Source organism: Mus caroli, chromosome 2 (assembly GCF_900094665.2).
Source record: "Mus caroli chromosome 2, CAROLI_EIJ_v1.1, whole genome shotgun sequence".
NCBI classification, from domain to species: Eukaryota; Metazoa; Chordata; class Mammalia; order Rodentia; family Muridae; genus Mus; species Mus caroli.
Window position 1 is genome coordinate 145215507 of NC_034571.1, and position 21892 is coordinate 145237398.

The following is a 21892-nucleotide window of genomic DNA, read 5'->3' on the forward strand; positions in this document are numbered from 1 at the left end:
GAGGTGTCCTTGTCAGTGATTGGTGCCTTTTTGAATGATTTGCCTGTAGCTGAAGCGCTGGGATTTCTGTGTAACGTTTAAACTGTTACAGAATAGGAGGAGAACATCAGCACTGAATTATAACACAGACATTTAAAACTACAGCTCGGAGAGGGACCTGAAGGCAGGGCTGAGGTGTGGCTTAGAGGCAAGACATCACCAAAAGGAAGGAAGGACAGACAGAAACTGTGTGTCATGTTTTTGTAGTAGCTCCTGGCCTGAGTTACTTGGGCCTTGGCAAGAGGCATGCAAATTTTCAACTTTGTATTTTGCTTTTTAAAGGTATTATATATTATATAATTTACTTTAAAATATACCCATATCTTTTTTAAAAACAAAATGACTTCCGTTGTTTACCATCAGGAAACCAAAATATTAAAACTGGACCTCATGCTTTGTAAAGTCTCAGATTCCAAGGCACGCTGGGTGAACCTCAGCAGGTCGAGCACCTCCTCCAGAGAAGCAGGACCGGCAGGAGGAAACATGTATTAGTTCTACTCTTCTGTTACTGTGATAAAGTCCAGTGGCCAAGTGTAACTCATAGAAGAAAGTTTATGTTGGCACACAGTTTCAGAGGGCGAGAGTCTCTCATGGAAGGGGTGCATGACGGCAAGCAGCAAGAAGCTCTGAGGTCACATCTCAACCACACAGGCAGCCGAGAGGAAGAACTGCAAGTGGGCAAGGCTATAAACTCTTAAAGCCCGCCCTCAGTGACATGCCTCTTTCAGCAAGCCTCCTCAAAGTTCCACATCGTCCCTAAACAGCTGCCAACTGGGGACTGAGTTTTAAATTCATGCACCTGTAGGGGATGGCTCTCATCTAAAGCACCAAAAGCTTTGGGCTCTGGGCTGGGTTTGAGTTCTACCATGGACTTTGCTCTTTGAATGTAAGGAATTTAATTTACTTCTCTAGCTTCTGGAGCCCCTGTCTTGTCAGGTGGGGTGAGGATAGCCCAGTAGGGCTCTTTTGATGATTAGCAATATAATGTAAGTAACCTGGCACAGTGTGTGTCCTGGAGCAACGTTCAACAGTGGGCATTGCTAGGATAGGGCTCTGTGTTGAGGAAGATGTGATGAACAGTCTGTAGGACAGGAAACCAGTAGTCAGAACTGAGCAGTCCAGCTTTACAGGTGATATTACACAAAAGGGTCAGAAGCCATCTTTAGCAGACTCTAAAGAAAAGCAGCTCACCATTTAACAATTATCAAGTACCTACTGTGTACCAAGCCATTCGGGTACTAGTGGGACCAGACTGAGATATGGCTGGCACATGGAAAAGAGGTGGTGCTTGCACTTCAAAGCAGAAGGATTAACCAAAGGCATGTAAATACAGGCTATAATCCCAGTACTCAGGAGGCAAAAGCAGTTGGATGTCTGAGTTCAAGGCCAGGCTGGTCTACATAGCAAGTTCCAGGCCAGCAAAGGCTACATTAGAGAGACCCTGTTTCAAAAACAGTAAGACCCAAAGTATATAAATACAGAGTTTTCATAAATTCCATGAAGTAGCGTGATAACATAAGAGGATTGTGGGTTTGTAAATAAAGGGCTTCTGAAGAAAGGGCACTGACTGTGAGGAGGAAAGGACAGAGGTGGGCTGGACCAGGGAAAAAGGAAAGGCTTGTTTTAAGACTGCAGTTGCCATTTGATTGAAGTTCACTCTGAGAATTTGGTATCTAAGAACCATGTGGTCACATCTGCCAGTGAAGTTGTTAGTGACATTTGTCAAGGATGTAACTGTAGCTCTTGCAGCTGCTGTCATTGCAGCCGTGGTTTTAATCACTGGGTTTGTGGTTAACTGGGCCCCGGGTGCTTCAGTTAGGCAAGCCAACTGGGTACTTGTTTGAAGGATAGGCATGTGCAGGGGCAGAGGTCTCTTGCTGCAGCTCTGGGGACCATACAGTCCATTTATACCTGCTGTATACCTGTGTGCTAGGGGGTCTTGTTGTCCAGGACACGGAGAGAAAGTAAGATGTATTATGACTCTTCTGAGCAGTGTGTGTGTGTAAAGTGCATGGCTTTGATTTCGCAAGCTTGGTACCTTTGAGGTTGGCCCCTTGCTTCTTGACTCTGTTGCAGTTTCATATATGTGCTTTCTGCCTAAAAACATCATTTCTACCCTGTGTGAATAACTCCCACTCATCTCTTAGGCTCCAGGGTACGGTTTTTGAGGGGAGTTGTTGTCGTCGTCATCTTCTTCTTCTTTGTCGTCTTCTTCCCTCTCCTTCTTCCTCTCCTCCTCCTCCTTTTATTGGAAATTTTATGTATTTACATTTCAAATGTTATCCCCTTGGTTTCCCCTCCAAAACTCCCCTATCCCATCCCCCCTCTCCCTGCTTGTATGAGGGTGCTCCCCCCCACCCGCCCACCCACTCCTGCCTCCCTGCCCTGGCCTTCAACTACACAGGGGAATCAAACCTTCATAGGACCAAGGATGTCTCCTCCCACTGATGCCAGACAGTGCCATCCTCTGTTATGTATGGGCCTGGAGCCATGGGTCCCTCCATGTGTGTGTACTCTTTGGTTGGTGGTTTATTTCCTGGGAACTTTGAGGGGTCTGGTTGGTTGATATTGTTGTTCTTCCTATGGGGCTGCAAACCCCTTCAGCTCCTTCAGTCCTTCCCCTAACTCCTCCATTGGGGTCCCCATGCTCAGTCCAATGGTTGGCTGCAAACATCTGCTTCTGTATTTGTCAGGCTCTGGAAGAGCCTCTCAGGAGACACCTAGATCATGCTCCTGTCAGCAAGTACTTCTTGGCATCTGCAGTAGTGTCTGGGTTTGGTGTCTGTATATGGGATGGATCCCCAGGTGGGGTAGTCTCTGGAAGGCCTTTCCTTCAGTGTCTGCTCCCACACGTTGTCCCCATATTTCCTTTAGACAGGAGGGAGCTATTCTGGGTTAAAAATTTGGAGATGAGTGGGTGGCCCCCGCCACCAACCAGGGGCCTTGCCTAACCTCTGGATATGGTCTCTACAGGTTCTCCCTCCCCGTTGTTGGGCGTTTCAGCTAATCTCATCCCCTTTGGGTCTGGGGAACCTCTTGCTTTCTTGGCATCTGAGACTTGATGGTGGCTACCCCCAGCTCCCCATCCCCCATTGCTACAGCCCTTGGTTCAAATTCCTAAGTCTTTGTTTATCATCCCAGTCTCCTCCCATACCTGATCCTGCCCCTCCTTTCCTTTTCCCTCTCCTCTACTTTATTTTTAAAGTGTCCATGTGTAGTCCAAGTTGACCTTACCTTGAGATCCTCTTGCCTTAATCTCTAAGTGCTGGGATAACATGTCTGCGCAACCTGCCTGACTTTCAGGAACCATGTTTAAGTCACCTCCACAGTCGTCTTGGTTTTTCTCCACTTCTGCCTGGCTAGAAGGTCCCTTGTCCCTTGCTCCCTTCTTAGCCCTTTTCCAGCTTAGCACTTGTGCAGTTCTTGGCCAAATTCCTTGAAGAGATGACCTGATGACCTCTTCTGGCGCTTAGATGGCTGGGATAGATAGGTCTGCTGTCAGAAGGGGAGTGGCGTGCTCCAGGAGGAATGGAGGAAAGCTTTGTAGAGGAGATGACAGGTAATGAGTGGGTTTTGCCTACTGGGAAAAGACAGAATAGCATGCCAGACAAAGGGACAGGAACCAGTGCCTGGAGCGTTCGTGGTGACTGGGGAATATGTAAGGCCCGGAGTGATGGAGGACCAGGTGAAGAATAGCTCAGGAGAATCTCAGATCCACCATACTTTCTGTAGCTGCTGTGGCAGTGTATATACACCCCGGGAAGGAAGCACAGCTCTGCTTGTACCCCAGCATGCTCTACCAGTGAGCTTTGAAAGTTATTTCCCTTTGCAATAACAGAAAGCAGTTTTGTTAAATGCCCACAGTAAGCCTGTCTGCCACATGAGTTTTCTGGGCTTGGTTGGCAAACTTTCCACCAGTTTCCTCTGATGCAGTTCACCATGTAAGGCATTCCGCTTGACACCACAGTTTTGGCCCCTAGGAGTAGGGCTAGGGAGACAACTTCCTTGCTGGGATTGAGAGCAGGTCAGTTAAACTCCTGCCATTTGCTTTGAAATATACTTGTCCAGGCAAAGACGACTTCCAGTGGTCGTTCATAACCGCCCTGGATCACACCCTTCCCAAAGCTGGTGGCTGAGCAGTGGCACTGATCTGAGATTTTCATAAAGAGCCTCCCTTTTAGGTTTCCTGAGACAAGGTCTTGTCTAATCCTGAATGGCCCAGAACTCATGGTGTGAACTTAGTATGTCTCACGCTGGTTCGGAATATGATTGGTCTGCCTCACACCACCACATTTGGCTCTAAAATGATCAGTTGTAGAACTGTGCCAGGTGGTCAGGAGCAAAATGGCAGGCCCCGGGGCACCTCAGAGCCAGGCTCATGAAAGCTAGACTGAAGTGCATGGCTGCCAAGTGGTGGTTCTCCTCTGCCAGATGCAACTTGAAGGTGGTAATGCTATGTGATAAAGTTGGCAGAGAAGACTTCACATGACTCTCACTTACATACTCCTTGGTATGTATGCTTAAATGCAGTTTGCATAATTGCATATTTAAGCACTGGAGTCAAACCAAGTGCTATAAGGTGGAGGTGCCAGGTCATGTTGAAGAGGAATGACTCAATGAAAGGATCATGTCACTACATTAGTAGGAATGGCCCATGAACAAGAGAGGTCTGAAGCCACAGCCTCCTGGACTTGTGTTACTGCTCTCAATAAGCCACTGTGGCTGTCTAGGTAGAACAGACCCTGCAGAGCTGCTGAAGAGATTAAACAGCCATCCTTCAGGCATGCAAGAGGAGGTGTGTATTACTAAACATCACATAGAACTCGTAGTGACAGCCGGGCGATAAAGTACCAGCTCCTCCCGAAGGTCTCCTGTGTTCCTCACTACCTCCTATTTGTTAGTCTCTAGAGAAACATAGTTTTGCTTTGAGCCAGTGTTTCTTGTAGCACAGAATTATGTGCCCAAGAGTGATCCTGAATTCATCCCTGCCTATACATTCCAACTGCTGGGCATAAAGGTTTGTGGTACCACATCTGGCTTTTGTGACAGTTTGACTATGTAGCCAAGGATTGCCTCAAACTCCTGGCAACCTTCCTACCTTATCCACCAAAGTGCTGGGACTGCACGTGTGCCATCATGTATAGAGATAACAATTTCTCTTAGGATCCCAGTAGACCAGGAGGCCCTTGAAGTAGTGACCTTATTTTTCTTGTCTTTGTGAGGAATTACAATCAAAATAGGGCCATAGAAATGTAGACTATATGATTAAAGTGGCAGGTCAGTACAGTGCAGTGCAGTGCAGTGGACATCTTTAACCACAGCACTCTGGAAGCAGACAGAGCTCATTGAGTTCATAGCAAGTTCTAGGCCAGCCAGGGTTACCTAGTAAGAACTGTTTCAACAATAAAAAATATCAAGTGTCAGAGAGAGGAATGAAGGGGTCCAGTTTACCCATCTGAGAGCAGTGGTTTGGGCCTTTCAGCTCTATGGAAACAGAGCAGGAGGGTGAACAAACTCGATTAGTTTGAATCCTGGCTCAGGATTGAGTCCAGGAACAGAGACAAGTGGGATTATTTATTGTTGCAGTATTGGGGATCAAAGCCAGGGCCCTGTACAGGCACATGTAAGCCAGTGTTCTGCCTCTGAGAGACATTCTTAGACTTGGACAGCGCTTTTCTTCCCTGAACTCCAAGATAAGACAGCACTACTGCCATGGATCCTGTTCTCGTCCATCAGAGCTGCAGAGGTAGCTGGGAACACCCTGGGCTCTGTTACAGAGGGCTTGTGTGTACCTGTGTTAAGAGGGCAGCCAATGACAGCTACCATCACGCCCTGGAGGTGCTTTCATTACTAGGTAGAAGATGTGACAAATGACTTCAATAGTTAAGTGAGAACAACCCACTATCTCCCAAATGACCTGGGTTCACCATTTCTGATCCTGTGGGTTTGGGATCCAGCTCATTTGGGTGATTCTGTCTGGGCCTCACATGAGTTTGCAGTTACCATTGTTGGCCAAGGCTGAAGTCATTTGAAACTTGTCCTGGGTAATTGTCTGTAGCTCTCAGGCTATAGGAGTGTTCTTGTGACATGGTGGCAGGCTTCCCTGAGAGTGCAATCCCACAAGACAAGGCAGAGCTGTGACGCCTTTTGTCTAAAGAGCTCAGTGATCATACCTGGAATTCCAGTACTTGGAGGCTGATGCAGGGGGACTGCTGAGGCTAGCCTGGGGTACTGAGTGGGATTCTAGCTTCAAAAAGCAAAATAATAGCCACACATAGTGGTACACACTCTTGGGAGGCAGAGGCAGGTGGATCTGAGTTGAGGCCAGTGTGGTCTTCAGAGTGAGTTCCAGGACAGCCAGGGCTACACAGAGAAACCCTGTCTCAAAACAACAGCAGTAGCAGCAGCAGCAACAACAACAACAGCAAAACAATAACATAAGCAGCCCCAGGCAATATCACTTTATAGTGTCAGAAGATCTATGGTGACTCTGAATGTCTATTTCAGGCATTAAGAGAGGTTAAAAATTAGAAATGAGTTAGAAAACTAGAAAGTTGTCTGTCTCCCTGGTCCACCACAGTGGGAAGAAGAATCTGTTATTACCGACGTTCTCCACTAATGAAACTTTGCTGTTACATCCAATGGAGCACACATTCTAGACTTGGAAGATGTGACAGAAAAAATATATTTACTATATCACTACTATCATAACTGCCACTTTAAATGTTTTATTGTTTTTGAAGTAAAAACTTTTAAAGTTAAAATAATGCAATTTTTTTTTGTACAGAAAAATTACCAGTAAACTTCTTAGTCTTATAAAACCTAGAGAACTACTGTAAACATTTTGGCAATTTAAATACCTTCTCCAGAGCATGGGAGACTGAAGAGTAGAATTTAAAAAACTGTGACTGGCCCATGATTTATGAGTTAAGTCATGCATTGTGAGGGTAGATTTGGCAACACAATGAGGCTGGGAATGCCCTGAAGTCTCTACTCTGCACTTGTGGAGATCTTCCTGGGTAAAATCTTATCTTAGTTTTTTCCTACATGAGCCCTTTCCAAAACTGTTATGAGACCATTCAATAGGGGATAATTCCTCAGAGACTATCTACAACAAAAGAATTACTGAGAATGGTTCATACACCAACAGTTTGACTGCCTACTATATGCCTGTACTGGTTAGTTTTGTGTCAACTTGACACAGCTGGAGTTATCACAGAGAAAGGACCTTCAGTTGAGGAAATGCCTCCATGAGATCCAACTGTAAGGCATTTTCTCAATTAGTGATCAACGGGGAAAGGCCCCTTGTGGGTGGGACCATCTCTGGGCTGGTTGTCTTGGGTTCTATAAGAGAGCAGCAGGCTGAGCAAGCCAGGGGAAGCAAGCCAGTAAAGAACATCCCTCCATGGCCTCTGCTCAGCTCCTGCTTCCTGACCTGCTTGAGTTCCAGTCCTGACTTCCTTTGGTGATGAACAGCAGCATGGAAGTGTAAGCCGAATAAACCCTTTCCTCCCCAACTTGCTTCTTGGTCATCATGTTTGTGCAGGAATAGAAACCCTGACTAAGACAATGCCCAAGACTATGGCTAGCATTTGGGGTATACAGAAAAAAAATCCAAATTGATACCAAATGTGTAGTTACCAACCAAAAGCCATGCAAAGAAATGCAATGTGCAAAGGGGCTGGAGAGTTCCACATTAGCTGATCATCTGCAATGCTGAAGCTGAGAAATAGTCATCTCATCTATTCTTCTGAGATGGGGTCTTCCTGTGTTATCTAGGCTGTTTGTAAACTTCAGGGTTCAAGTGCTTCTCCTGTGTCATCCTCCCAAGTATGCAAGCATGTGCCACTTGTTCAGATTACCCATTGAATTTTGTCATATTCTCTGCTGTCCAATAACAGTGCTTGGTTGATGAAGTTCCATAACTTATTCAAGGCCACACAACTGGAGAACAGCTACAGTTTCAAACTCAGACCCACTGGAGTCCAGAACCAATTTTTTTTTCAATTCTTTAAAAAAAAAAAAAAAAAGTATGTGTATCGGTGTTCTGCCTGTGTGTCTGTACACATGTATGAAATAGGCAGTTGTGAGGTACCATGTGGATTCTGGGAATTGAACTCATGTTCAAATTGGTGCTTTTAAGTTCTGAGCATCTCTCTCTCCAGCCCTAGAACTAGTGTTACTAGATCACAGTGAGAATCAGGGATTCTATGTCCTTTTGTGTGTCTCTGCTGTTTCTTGCTTGTATTATTCTTAATTTGTGCGCTTTGTTCATAAATTTGAAAACAATGACTCATCCCTAGACTGGGCGGGGTTGAACAGCAGTTCCGTTTATCTTACTCAGCCCATGGCACCCCTGTTAACTTTCAAAGGTCACCTGTAATAAAAGTACAGTTATATAAACAACTTTAAAACACACTAAAACAAAACATGTATATGCTTGCTGCTTCTGACAAATTTATGATTCTTGTTAACTAGGAAAAAAATAAAAAACACCACCAAAACCTCTTAAGGCTTAATAACCAAATCTAACTTTCAAATATTTTTTCTCTCCTTTCTTTGGTAGAGTCTCTTAGATTGGCTTCAAAATGATATGGAGCCCAGGCTGCCTTTGAGCTTAAAATCTTCCTGCTTTCATCTCCCAAGTGATGAAATTAGACATGAGCTGTCTCACCCATTTCCTTTTCTTTTTTTTTTTTTTAAAGATTTATTTATTATATGTAAGTACACTGTAGCTGTCCTCAGATACTCCAGAAGAGGGCATCAGATTTTCTTATGGATGGTTGTGAGCCACCATGTGGTTGCTGGAATTTGAACTTGGGACCTTCAGAAGAGCAGTCGGCACTCTTAACCACTGAGCCATCTCACCAGCCCTCACCCATTTCCAACACGTACCTTATACAGACCTCTGGACGTACTACTTTCTCTTCATGCTTAATGAGGATATTGTCATTAATTTGATTCTCCAAGGGTAGAGAGCTTGAAGTATTCATGTGATCCCCCAGCCTGCACCCCGAGCGGGAACTAGGCAGTTGCGTGCTGATACAGAGCGAAGAGGCTTGACACAATGTTGCAATATGCTTTATTTGGCTGTAACAGGTTAACAAAGCAGTAGGCGCTGAAAGCACACTGAGAAAAGCCTCGGGGCCAGGAGTGCACATACTGAGTGGGTTTCACTGGTTCCCTGCTCTAATCTGAGGCTGAAGTCAAGGTATGTATTTTCTTTTCTGGAAACTCTTGTTTCTGAGTTCATCTGCACTGTCAGAGTTCAGCTCCACTGGGTTGAATGACTAAGGTCCCTAATTCCTCACTGCTGCTGGCAGGTTTAGTCTTGATGCTGCTTACATTCCTTTGCTTTCTGCTACTTCAAAGCCAGTACCAGCAAACTGAATTGCTTCACATTTCCAAAACACCTATACTTTCTGGGACCCACGTGGCCCACTCAGAAGTCTAGGATGATCTTCCTAAGGTCTAAAATTGATCTGCAAAGCTCCTTTTTCCAATGAGTGTAATGGAGTTGTGGGTCCCCACCCATGGGTCAAGCCAAACTGCAATACTTAATAAGAACTTGTCTCAAAACATAAAGGGCTTGAAAGGTAGGACAGTGGTAAAGCATCTACCATGCATCTTGAGCTCAAGTCCCAACACAACAAAACACAAAGCCTGCATTTTACAGTCTTCCCTATTCAACCCTTCCAAGTGTGTGGTTTTGTTGGAGCCATGGATCAATTCAAAACATCTGAACCAAGTTTCACTATCCTCTCAGAGGTGATTGTCTCAGCTGCAGATTGAAAAAACAATTATAAGCAAAACTACCAAAGGCCAGGGGTAGTGGGGCATGCATTTTAATCTCTAATGTATTAATGGGAGGCAGAGGTAAGACAATAGAAGCCCATTGACGCCAGCCTGTCCATATTGTGAGTGTTTTGTTTCAAAATAAAAAACTAGGAAAATGGTGTTGGGATATGCTCAGGAATTGTGGGAGGTCCTCAGTTCAACTCTCTCCCCACCAACAAAGTCCTAATATACACCTAATTTAATCCCAGTACTTGGAAGGCAGTGGCAGGTGGATCTGAGTCCAGGGCTAACCTAGTCTACACAATGAGTTCCAGGCCAGTCAGGTGTCTGTCTCAAAAACAAAACCTAAAATTTCAAAAACAGTAACAATAAAATAATTTTAGATGTATTTCTCCTCTCCCTTTTGGGATGAAATGAGAAGAGTGTTTCCATTTATTGAATTTGAGCCTTGGGTGAGCAGTAATAAGGACCGCTGAGTCCTTTAGGTACAAGGGTTGGACTGCTGGGTGATTTCTTCGTCTCAGCACTGGCTGCCTGTGTGCTAACACCACAAGAGTACAGGGTGTTTCCTTACCCACATAAACCTTTAAAAAACTGTAAAACCTGGCCATCAATCCAGTTCAAGACTGTAGAGATGTTTCTGTACTTTGAGCCAACAAACACTGAAAAATAATGTTCTGGGTGCTTCAAACCTTATCATCCTTTCACTGTAATCAAGGCACAGAGGCTCCATTGCCCACTGTGCGCTTGTAATAACGGCTCTCATTTATTCTACAGCAGAAGCCAAATTACATGAGCCTAATAATATCAGGATCTTCCACATTCTCTCCAACCTTCTAGATACTTCATGCTAATTTGTACCCCATCAAGGTTGTGGGATACTATGCTAACATAGATCAAACAGGCTCAGTGGGGTTAGGAGGAGTCAAGGAGTCACAACTAGGATTCTAAATCTAGGTTGGCTGACCTTAGGACTTGACCTCGCTCCGGGCAACTGCTTCTAAATATACACTCAGGTGCATTTAGATTTCTGTGGATGGACCTTAAGTGTTTACCTACTATCGGATCATCAAATTCACCTGGCGGCAACGCTGCTGGAAATTGCAGGTGCATTCTCTGCAAACACACAGAGGTATTACAAGAGGAAATGGGTTAATCAGCTAAGTCGGTCAATCGTGCAATAACCGTTTTACTGATATGAGTGTCTCTTTGCTTATTACTATGCGCCAGTTGACTCATTTAAGGGTGGGCCAAAAAGAAAAGTCCTGCTTTTTGTCACCCACCAGAAGTCCAGAAGAGAACTGTGTATGCGGTGGGGGATGGTGCAGTGGAAGCAGGGTAGCGGACTACCAACTCCGGATCCGAACCCGCAATGGACTCGCCTCCAGAATCAAAAAAAGCTTTGAACGGGTTAACCGCGCGCGGCCAGGGGGGGGAGTCCAGCCACCGCCCCTTCCCAGCACCACCTCCCAGAAACCCTCAGGCCTCCGCTAGTTCCCGAACCTCGCGAGACCCCGCCCCATCTTTTTCTGACCGACTTCCCGCCCCCTTCTTTACCGAGCTTGGGGCGCAGCGGGGTACGGAAGAAAGTGGGCGGAAAACAGGAGCCCGGGGCACTCCGGGAAATGTGGTCCAAGCACTTGAGGCAGCCATTTTCTTCCGGAGAGAGGTAGGCCAGGAAGCCAGTGAGGACTACAAATCCCAGCCACCCTTTCGGTTTGTTTTTGTTCAAAAAAAAAAAAAAAACCCACACTCCCCCTCCTCACTCTTCTCTCTCACACACACGCGGGCACACACATACACACACATACCCACGGCAGACACGCACGCATCCGAGCGTCGAAAGGAAAGCCGCGTGTCGCCATCCGGGCCAGCCCGCCACTAGTTCCCTCTTGGGTTTCCCAGCAGCGCGGGAACGCGGAGGCCGGAGCCGTGACCTCTGACCCCGTGGTTATGCGGAGCCGCCGCATTCCTTAGCCATCGCGGGGCTGCCGCTGCCGCTGCCACCGTGGGCGACTGACGCAGCGCGGGCGCGTGGAGCCGCCGCCGCCCCTCCCCCCAGCGCCACCCTCGCGCCGGGGTCTCGCTCAAGCCAGTCCCGGTGCGCCCGCCCTCTCCGGCCGCACCCGAGCCCTCGCACGCGCCGCCGCCGCCGCCGCCGCCGCCACGCGCCCCCCGCCGCTGCCGCCGCCTCCGCCCCAGCCCCGCGCCGCCACCGCCCCAGTCCGCCCCGCCCGAAGGACCCGCGTGGAGCCGCCGCCGCCACCGCCGCCGCGGAGGAGGAGGATGAAGGACAAACAGAAGAGGAAGAAGGAGCGCACGTGGGCCGAGGCCGCGCGCCTGGTGAGCCGAGCTGCCCGGGGGGCCGCGGCGGGGGGCGTAGGGGGTGGGCTCCGCGCGGCTCCCGGGGCGGGGGAGGGGCGAGGCCCTGCCCACCGCAGCAGGGGGCGGGGCCGCCCGGGTGTGGAGCTCCCGAGGTCCCGGGCCCGAGGAGGCTGGGACGCCTTTTCTCTGCACCCCCCACCCCCTTGAATTCCTGCGGAGGGGCGAGCTGGCAAGCGGCTCCTCCCCCCTCCGAGCGCCCGGGCGCCAGTCTCCCCTCCCCCCACGTTGGCAGCAGCTGCAGGGGGTCCCGGGGAAAGCGCCCGTTTATTCTTCTGCGGGGAGTTAGGTTTCCGGGAAAGGTCGGAAGTGCTTCCCCGGACTTCTTCGTGGGCAGTGGAGTGTGGGTCACTAAGACACGGCAGGGGTGAGAAAAGTGCCCCTGGTTTCAAGGACGCAAGATTTTTAGAGCGTTGGCAATTTAAACCAGGTGTGTGTCGGAAAGCAGTCGCTAAGGACCGATGTGAACCCTGAGTAGTGGTTCTCAAACTCGAGTGCCCGGTGGGACCATACCTGGGGACTTTGTTTCAAACACTGACACTGAACTCGAGATTCCGCTGAGAAACCGTACTTTTAGTCAGCTGCTTAAGCGATTGTTATGCCGGTGACCCTCGAATATTCAAATCACACTGAGCCCTGTGACTACAATAGGGGTAGGCAGTTTGCAGAGGAGCAGAATACACTTTGCGAAGAATGTGTATCTGTTTGAGGTTTCCCTTCTGAGGGTTTAGTTTAAAAAAAAAAAAAAAAGTAAATAGGTTTTTGAGCTCGCTACCTGCCCAGAGGATTTGTGGCTTTTCTGTTTCCCAAGCTTCAGTAGACTTGTGCGATAGCTTTCTTTTGGACTCAAAATACAAAGCCAAAAGACCGGAGGCATGTTCTTATGAAATGTTGCTGATGACAATTGTAATGGTTTATACTTTTCTCGGAGATGTCACTTCCTCAGACTGCCACAGTGCAGGGTTATGGGTGCATCCTGCTTTTGTGTTGACGCCCTGTATTTTATATGTAATTGTTATAATTTAGTTTTAATGGTGGAGTGAAGCTCAGCTTTCTTCTAGCCGTTCCTTTTACTGGAAAGTGAGTTCTGTCTGCCTCAAAAGTGTTGGAGGTTGATAAAGATCTAGAGTGAACCCTTTTTTTGGAGTCTGTGAAAGCCGGTTATTCATTTACCCATGGCTGTTTGAGCTACCAGAGAATTTCCACTGGTATTCCTGATCATCTCTCTTCTCCTGTTACCCTGGGAACAGAAACAGGGATTGTTTGTGTGAAAGATGTAGTTTATTTTTTGCTTGGCATATGAAAATTGAAACTCCGAGGTGGTGTATTTTTCCTTCTGTGATTCAATCAAAACTAGAACTTTGCCTAGTATTTATGATTTTTGGAACTTAATGATTTTTTTTAAAAGATTTATTTATTTATTTATTATGTCTAAGTACACTGTAGCTGTCTTCAGATACACCAGAGAGGCCATCAGATCTCATTACAGATGGTTGTGAGCCACCATGTGGTTGCTGGGATTTGAACTCAGGACCTTTGGAAGAGCAGTCAGCGCGCTCTTAACCGCTGAGCCATCTCTCCAGCCCTAATGATTTCTTCATCCATGCTTCTCCTTAATAAATTTAAGTCTGAAGGAGCTTAGGAGAAAGCAAAAATGTAGGTCTTTTATTTTATCATGGAAGTTGTTGGATCTTGACCATTGAAGTTCTGAGTTTCTGTGTGCAGGTGTTTATGACTCTGGGCACCCAAGGAATATTTGCTTGCCAGAACCCTACTTGTTAGAGGTAGGTGAAAGTACCTTCCAATCCTGTGTTGTTTATGTCCTGACAGCTCTGAAATCTTCTCCTCTCAAAGCTCTCTGGGCTCTTATTAATTGAAAGGCTCTAGCAGTTTGGAATCCGCTGTTATTTTAAGCCTCTTTAAGTTCTTAAATTTACTGTGGTTTGAATTCCAAGGTTAAGGTTGCTATTTCTATTTTATCATTGGCTCACCTTCAAGCTCAATTATCTGAAGTTATTTCTCTTTTTCTACTGTGGCTCTTCAGTTAAAAATAGTAATCTGAACAGGAATTTCTTTGTGGTGTAGTTGTACATTTGAAAGAGGACTTGTGGGAACATGGTATGCAATTTTGCATATCTTTTATGTGGTTTGTATTTTAGAATTTTCTGTGCTTTTTGTGGGGGGTGGATGGGGGGGGAGTGCAAAGTCTTCTTCCCATTTAAAAAAAAAAAAAAGTCCCGCCACACTGAGTGCTGGGAGTTTCTGCTTTTACTTCATAAAGGAACACCTGGCAAGCAGTGAGTTACAATGGCAGTGCAGTCAGTTTTGCCACAGGGTTACTATTGGTAACTGCTTTTGGACAGTTGAAATTAGATCACGTTATGGCGACTCACGTGCTTGTCAGGTGGGGGTTTATAATCGCTCTTGGCCTTGCTCAAATTGGGGAGTAGATAATGACCTTATATATGCCATTCTGATGTAGGAAAGCTTACAGGATTCTGGAGAATTCTAGCAGAATAGCAGACTCCTGCAGATGGGTTTTTGCAGTTGTTAGTTTTAAGAAGTGGACATTCTTCTCTCAGATGCCTTACAGAGTGCGTGGCATCTCTAGCTATCGGAAGTAGAGATGTGGAATAAATATGCCATCTTGTTAGGAACAATTTGGGAGAAACAGCCAAGGAGATTTTCTTTTAAATTGTGTACTACACTTAAATAGATTTCTCTGGCTTTTGAGAAATGCTACATTGCATGCTTTGTTTTTGCTCTGATTCATGACTGAACATTTTTTTTTTTTTAAAGACTTATTTATTATATGTAAGTACACTGTAGCTGCCCTCAGACACTCCAGAAGAGGGAGTCAGATCTTGTTACGGATGGTTGTGAGCCACCATGTGGTTGTTGGGATTTGAACTCCGGACCTTTGGAAGAGCAGTCGGGTCCTCTTACCCACTGAGCCATCTCACCAGCCCCATGACTGAACATAATTATATCAAACATTTTTTTTCCTTTCAAGTAGAGAGATAGTTTTTTCTTTCCTTCAAAAAAATATGTGGTTTAGAAAGACTGGCAATAGAGCACTGCTGGATTGTTCTGAAAACTAGTGGTTTATATACAATTTTAATGAAATGAGTACTTTATATCTTCAGATGTAACATCTCTTTAGAAGTTTTTTTCTTCTGTTTTAAGATTCTCAGGGTCTTTCTGGCTGCTGTTTAAATAATTGGTAGGTATTTTTTCAGTCATGCTTTTTTTTTCCCTTGTAGGAGATTTGCAAGATTTGTGTCTGTGTCTGTGTCTGTGTGTGTGTGGGGTTGAGATTGATTGATTTACACGCATGAGCAGAACTATAGGCTTACATGTTACAGGAGAGGCCCAGAGTTAAACAGGTATATTGGTTTCTGTCTTTTGTTTAGGAATAAATATGCTTAGTTCCTCACTTCCCTTTGAAGTATCTTGGCTTGGGAGATTACTTTTACTGTGGAACAATGGGTTCACTGAAAAAGAGATTTGACTCTGCTGATATGTTAGGGAGTGCTTCCAGAGGGAAGGTAGTTTCTGAGCTGAGCCTTGAACAGTTAGTGAGATGTAGGCAGGCTTGTCATAGAGGCAGAAGCTGCTGAAAAAAAAAACATGGCTGAAGGAGGAGAGAAAAACTACATGGATGTAAATATATTTGCAAAGTGTGCAAATGGGGTGGAAACAGAGAGGAATTGCAGGTACGAGGTGTGTGGGCTGGTGAGGCAGTCTTGCTGGGGGTAGATCGGTCATTGAGAGGCTTTGTGTGCCCAGCTTCTGGGCACCTACGGGTGCTTACTCAAGTTCTTTTCAATTTGAAAAATGACCCTGAGAGGAAAGTCTCAATACTTGAAGAGTGAGAGATCCCCCTTTGGCTCAGGTTGTATAGGTACATAGGTACTTGCTTCAGTTTGGAAGAATAGAATTTAAATCTTATCCTGTCTTATTCTAAAGCCTGCACTTTAGTGGCTGGGTGGGTTCTGGAAACATACTTTCTGCTGCTTATGGAGAGACAGCGTTGCTGAAGATGATTTTGAAATAGGAACATGATGAAGGTAGACTGTGTGGTCTGCTACAAGGCAGGTTCCGTGTGGGTTTTTTTTTTTTTTGTTTTTTTTGTTTTTGTTTTTGTTTTTGTTTTTCGAGACAGGGTTTCTCTGTGTAGCCCTGGCTGTCCTGGCACTCACTTTGTAGACCAGGCTGGCCTCGAACTCAGAAATCCGCCTCTCTCTGCCTCCCAAGTGCTGGGATTAAAGGAGTGTGCCACCACGCCCAGTTCCGTGTGGTTTTAAGTGAGGGATAATCACAAACAGGAATGGATTTGAGAACAGGGCTGGACTCAAGGATATAATGGAAAAGGCTGTTGTGTTGGGTCACTGGCTGTGGTAGTGAGCCAGGTAGATAAGAGTGAAGGGTGCCACATGTGTGTTGCTAAATTAGGTGCCAATTAAGGTAAGGAATGTAGGGAGAAAGGGTAAGGATGGAGGGGGAGATAAAGGAGAGTTGCTCAGGTGAATTAGCGTTGAATGAGTTAAGAATGGACAGTTAGACTGATGAGTCATACAGAACTACTTGACTCTGACACTTGGGAGAAGTCTAGAGGTAGATAGGGTCGGAGTCATCAGGGTTAGAAGCAGCACTAGTAACTGACAAGAGCAGTATCAAAATGAACAGAGGGGCTAAGGAGGAAAAAGGGGAGGTTTGCTTTAGTATTTCCTTCTCCAAACTCTGACTTCCTTTAGTGATAAGGTCTTTTGTAGCCTTCCTTTGGAACTTCCTGCCTGCCCACCCCACCCCCATCCCCCTTTAATAAGTGACAGAGAGAACTTGGGTGTTACACTTGTTAGCTTGGAGTGCCTGCAGCAGCTGCTCAGGTGTCGAAAGTGAGATAATGAAATGGCAACGTTCTTTTCCTATTAGAGGAGCATTTCTGAAACAGCTCAACTTTGTGAAGATTGCTGAGGAAGTACATTAGTTACAGACCTAGTTACTGATGGACTAACACAGGCAGGAAATTAGGTTCCTCATTGTTATGTGAGTCACAGAGAAAACTTACAGCATCGTGTTGTCGTGTGACAAAATGTACTGTGGCAGTTAACCCCAGAATTTTCATGGTTTAATGGGAAAGAACTGAAGCTGGGCATGGCACACACTTGTAATCCCAGCACTTGAGAGGTGGAAAAGTAGACTCAGGAGTTCCAGGTCATCCTTGGCTAAATGGCAAGTTCAGAGTTAGTCGTAGGTTGTCTCAGAACAAAACTGAACATATAGCTAGGCCTGGTGGTGTACACCCTTAACCCCAACACTTGGTAGACAAAGGCAAGGGGGTCTTTGTAAATTTGAGACTGACCTAGTCTGCATAGTGAGTTGCATGTCAGATGGGACTGCATAGTGAGACTGTATTTAAAAAAAATTCATACACACACATACCCATATGAGATAAGGGAATTAGTCAAAACTTTTTTTTGGAGGCAAGTTTTTATTATGTAGCCTGGCTGGTCTTGACCTCAGTATATAGACTGGGCTGGTCTTGAAGCCACAGAAACCTGCTTCTGCTGGGATTAAAGGCATGTGCCACCACACTTGGCCTCGCAAGGTCCTTGAGTAAATTTCAATCTTCTCATGTATTTTGCAGAAGTTTTTTGTTTGTTTGTTTGTTTTGTTTTGTTTTGAGACAGGCCTCATAAGAGGTTGCCCTGCCTTCTGAGTGCTGGGATTAAGGGCATGTGCCACTGTTGCTCAGTTACAGTCTATATTTAACGACATTAAACTATGCAGTTTCCAGAGCTGCTAAGGTCTTATATATTATTACACATGTTAAAGTAGCTGTCCTTAGAATTGAGAATTAGAATATTTTCATGTAATTGCTTTTTTTTTTCCTAATTGCAGTGAACTTTCAATGTACTGCTAAGAGTGTGATTTGAATCTGAAGTAATTGTTTTAATGCCATGTTGGGGCTTTGCACTTCTGCCATCGAGCCATATCTATAGCTCCAGAGTCATTTTAATAGTGGTAAATCTTGGGGACTGGAGAGATGGCTCAGCGGTTAAGAGCACTGACTGCTCTTCCAGAGGTCCTGAGTTCAAATCCCAGCAACCACATGGTGGCCAACAACCATCTGTATTGAGATCTGACGCCCTCTTCTGGAGTGTTTTAAGACAGCTACAGTGTACTTACATATAATAATAAATAAATCTTTAAAAAAAAAAGATATCTGTAGCCAGACTTTAAAAAAAAAAAGATAGTGGTAAATCTCACCTGTCACTGACAGCTCCTCATAGCAGGCCATGCTACAGACTAACGAAAGTTTCACACTGAAGTCAGAACGTTTCTGTTTTTTCAGGTGTTAGAAAACTACTCGGATGCTCCAATGACACCAAAACAGATTCTGCAGGTCATAGAGGCAGAAGGACTGAAGGAAATGAGGTTTGTATTGCTCTTACTGTTTAAATGACATATGTGCCTGTGAGAGTCATCTGTTGGTCTCTCTGTGGTTGTGTATGTAATGGTAGTGTATCTGGTGTGTACTGTGAGGGTGGGAGTGGAGTGGTAAACATCTGTTTTTTTACATCAGAAATACAGTATCTTTCACAAGACCTTACCTAGGTCTTGACTTACAGCTAGAATTGGGTTCTTCTTTTCTTTTCTTTTTTTCTAAAAATTTATTTTATTTATACGAGTACGCTGTAGCTGTCTTCAGACACACCAGAAGAGGGCATCAGATCCCATTACAGATGGTTGTGAGCCACTATGTGGTTGCTGGGAATTGAACTCAGGACCTCTATCAGTGCTCTTAACCGCTGAGCCATCTCTCCAGCCGAGGGTTCTTACTTTCTAATACAGTTTTTTTTTTTTTTTATTTTATTAAGGTAAGGTCGCATTGCAGGTTTACCTTCTTGTAGACTCTTGTTTTGCAAGTTTTGGTAATAGAGAAGGAACAAATATATATACTCTTTTCTCTATACTCTCTATACACAGTATACACAGGCCTGAAGTCTTTTCCTTTCTGATCCAAGAAAAATGGTCTCAGTGGCATTACACCCTATCTATCTACTCACTAATTTAGTCATTCACTCCTGTTTCTAAATCTCTTGCAGCCCCAGGTGGCGTCCAACTTGCTGCTCAGCTGAGGGCTTGCCTTGAATTCTGATCCTCATTTTTCTACCTTGCCATCCACAAGTAGCTAATTTAGCCAGTTGTGATACAAATATACTAAGGAGTAATTTGTGGAATTTGATACAATGTAGTTTTCCTGGAGAACAAAAAACACAGAAGTAGTTGGAGGCATAAAAACCAGGGGTGCCTTTAATTCGGTTCTTTTCTCATCATTATACCAATTTCTCCTTTTTTACTTTTTTTATTTATCTATATCTGTCTATCCATTTATTTGAGACAGGATTTCCCTGTGTAGCACTGACTGTTTTGGAATTTATTCTGTAGACCACGTTGCCCTCAACTCAGAGATCTACTTGCCTCTGCCTCCCAAATGCTTGAGTTAAAGTAATGTGTCACCTCTACCCAGCTAAAAAAAAATTTTTTATTGTTATTGTGTGTGTTTTACACTAGTGTATGTCTAAATGGTGTGCATTTAGTGCCCATGGAGGCCAGAAGAGGCATCGGGAGAACTGGAACTGAAATTACATACATTTGTGAACTGCTAATGGGTATTGGAAATTTGAACCCAGGTCCTCTGGAAGAGCAGTTAATGCTCTTTTTTTTTTTTTTTTTTTTTTTTTTTTTTTTTTGACAGGGTTTCTCTGTATAGGCCTGGCTGTCCTGGAACTCACTTTGTAGACCGGGCTGGCCTCAAACTCAGAAATCCACCTGCCTCTGCCTCCCAAGTATTGGGAGTAAAGGTGTGCGCCACCACGTCCAGCTCCACCTTTCTTTTTAATGTGAGCGAGGAAGGGGGGGAGTCCATAGAAAAGCAGTCCTTTTTGGGGGGCTTGGAACAAACAGCATTTTGTCTGTGGTGGATATTGCATACATGCTTATGTATGTGCAGGGGCGTGGCGTGTGTTAGGTCAGAGGACAACTTTGGATGTCATTCTTCTTTGCTTTTTGAGAAAAAGGGTCTCTTATGGGACCTACTGCTTACAATTTGGGCTGTGCTGGTTTGCTACCAAGCCTGTCTCTGTCTCCCCAGCACCAGGACTGCAGGCGCCTGGCTACCATGCCTGCTCTAGGTTTTTTTGTTTGTTTGTTTTGGTTTTTTAACATGTAGTTTTTGGGGTGTGAAGTCTGGTGCTTGCTTGAGAAGCACTTTATTGAAGGAGCCCTAAGCCCTAATTTCTCCTCAGCCCTAAGCAGTTAGTGTATTATATTGCTAATCACATTGTAGCCATTTAAAATGAGAAAAGTTATTTCTCAGGTTGCATATTCTTTAGCTAATGTATTGTGGGGTGGGATGCTTGGGGTTGCCTCCAACCTATCTATTTGACTCGTAGCTATGCACTTTACAGTGTGATAATTATGCTTTATTTTCCCTCCCATGTGCTATTCTCCATCACGCTGATGTCTTCCCTGCTGCTGGATCACTCTATCAATAGAAGGTAAATTAGTCCCTTGTTTGTGCTTTTTGTTTTTCTAGGAATTGTAGCACTCAGGATGAGTGACCAGCTCTGTCGTTGTAGATAGGTGTAGTGTGTAGTACTCACAGAAGGACTTGGCCAGGGTGTTATCTCCTTGTAGGAGATGTTAACACAGCCAATTGACGTTCTAGATTTTGTACCCACTTGGCTTTTTTTTTTTCCTCCACTTGGCTTTTAGTAACTGCTTTTTGTTGAAAGTTATTTTTAGCATTCAATGTGTTTCAAAGTAGAATTATTTTTTCAATGGCTTTTTTATACTCATTTTTTTTTGTTTTTTGAGACAGTACTCAATTTATTTTTAACACTATGTAAATTAACATTGCTAGTTTTGAAAAGCAAGGGGTTAAGATACATTTTTTTAAAAAACATAGCAAGGAGAGGGAAGAAAACATGCACAGGTAAACCCTAGCACTCACAGTCCAGGGACAAATGTAATAATAGGCATCTGTCTAGCTTTGATACCTTTCTCAGTGTTAAGATTAGTAAATGTTGTATCTCGTGAAGTTGTCATTTTTAGCCTTTTATCTAGTTGGATATTTAAACATTATGCTAACTCCATTTGATGGCTTTTTTCTTTGTAACGAAATCCGTAGATGAGACTCATCCATTCCCTTTCACAAGAAAGAAAATCAATTTGTGGGTAGAAAATATTAGAAAATATTTAAGTGCAAAAATAAAGTATAGGCATATTATCAGGATTCAGTGCCATTTAGTCTGGTGTTCTCATAAAGCTATGTGGCAGTGTTTGGGCTGATAATATATATTGCAGTGTAGACACTAGAAAACCTGTTTTTGTTTTTGTTTTGTTTTTTTCCGAGACAGGGTTTCTCTGTGTATCCCTGGTTGCCCTGGAACTCACTTTGTAGACCAGGCTGGCCTCTCACCTGCCTCTGCCTCCCAAGTGCTGGGATTAAAGGCGTGCGCCACCACTGCCCAGCTCTGTTTTTGTTTTTTATTCAAAATGTTTATTATATTTTACTTAGTGTTTGTGAATATTGGGGAGGGGGCATATAGAGGTAAGAGAACAACTTACAGGAGTTGGTTCAGGTCTTCAGGACTGGTAGCAT

General features: G+C 44.7%; 1 protein-coding gene across 4 annotated transcripts in view; it reads left to right on the forward strand.

Annotated features, from left to right (window-relative positions):
• The first annotated feature begins 11604 nt into the window (after positions 1 to 11604).
• Asxl1 (ASXL transcriptional regulator 1) overlaps positions 11605 to 21892 on the forward strand; it is a 62118-nt gene continuing 51830 nt past the window's right edge. For 2 of the 4 annotated variants that reach the window (XM_029470903.1, XM_029470898.1), the window contains exons 1-3: positions 12078 to 12180; positions 18578 to 18660; positions 20784 to 20786. In XM_029470903.1, the coding sequence (XP_029326763.1) occupies positions 12124 to 12180; positions 18578 to 18660; positions 20784 to 20786 (143 nt within the window). In that variant the 5' untranslated portion in view covers positions 12078 to 12123. Of the gene's footprint in view, positions 12181 to 12391; positions 12650 to 18577; positions 18661 to 20783; positions 20787 to 21892 lie in introns of those variants that run through there. The other 2 variants (XM_021150019.2, XM_029470895.1) reach the window with 2 other exon arrangements.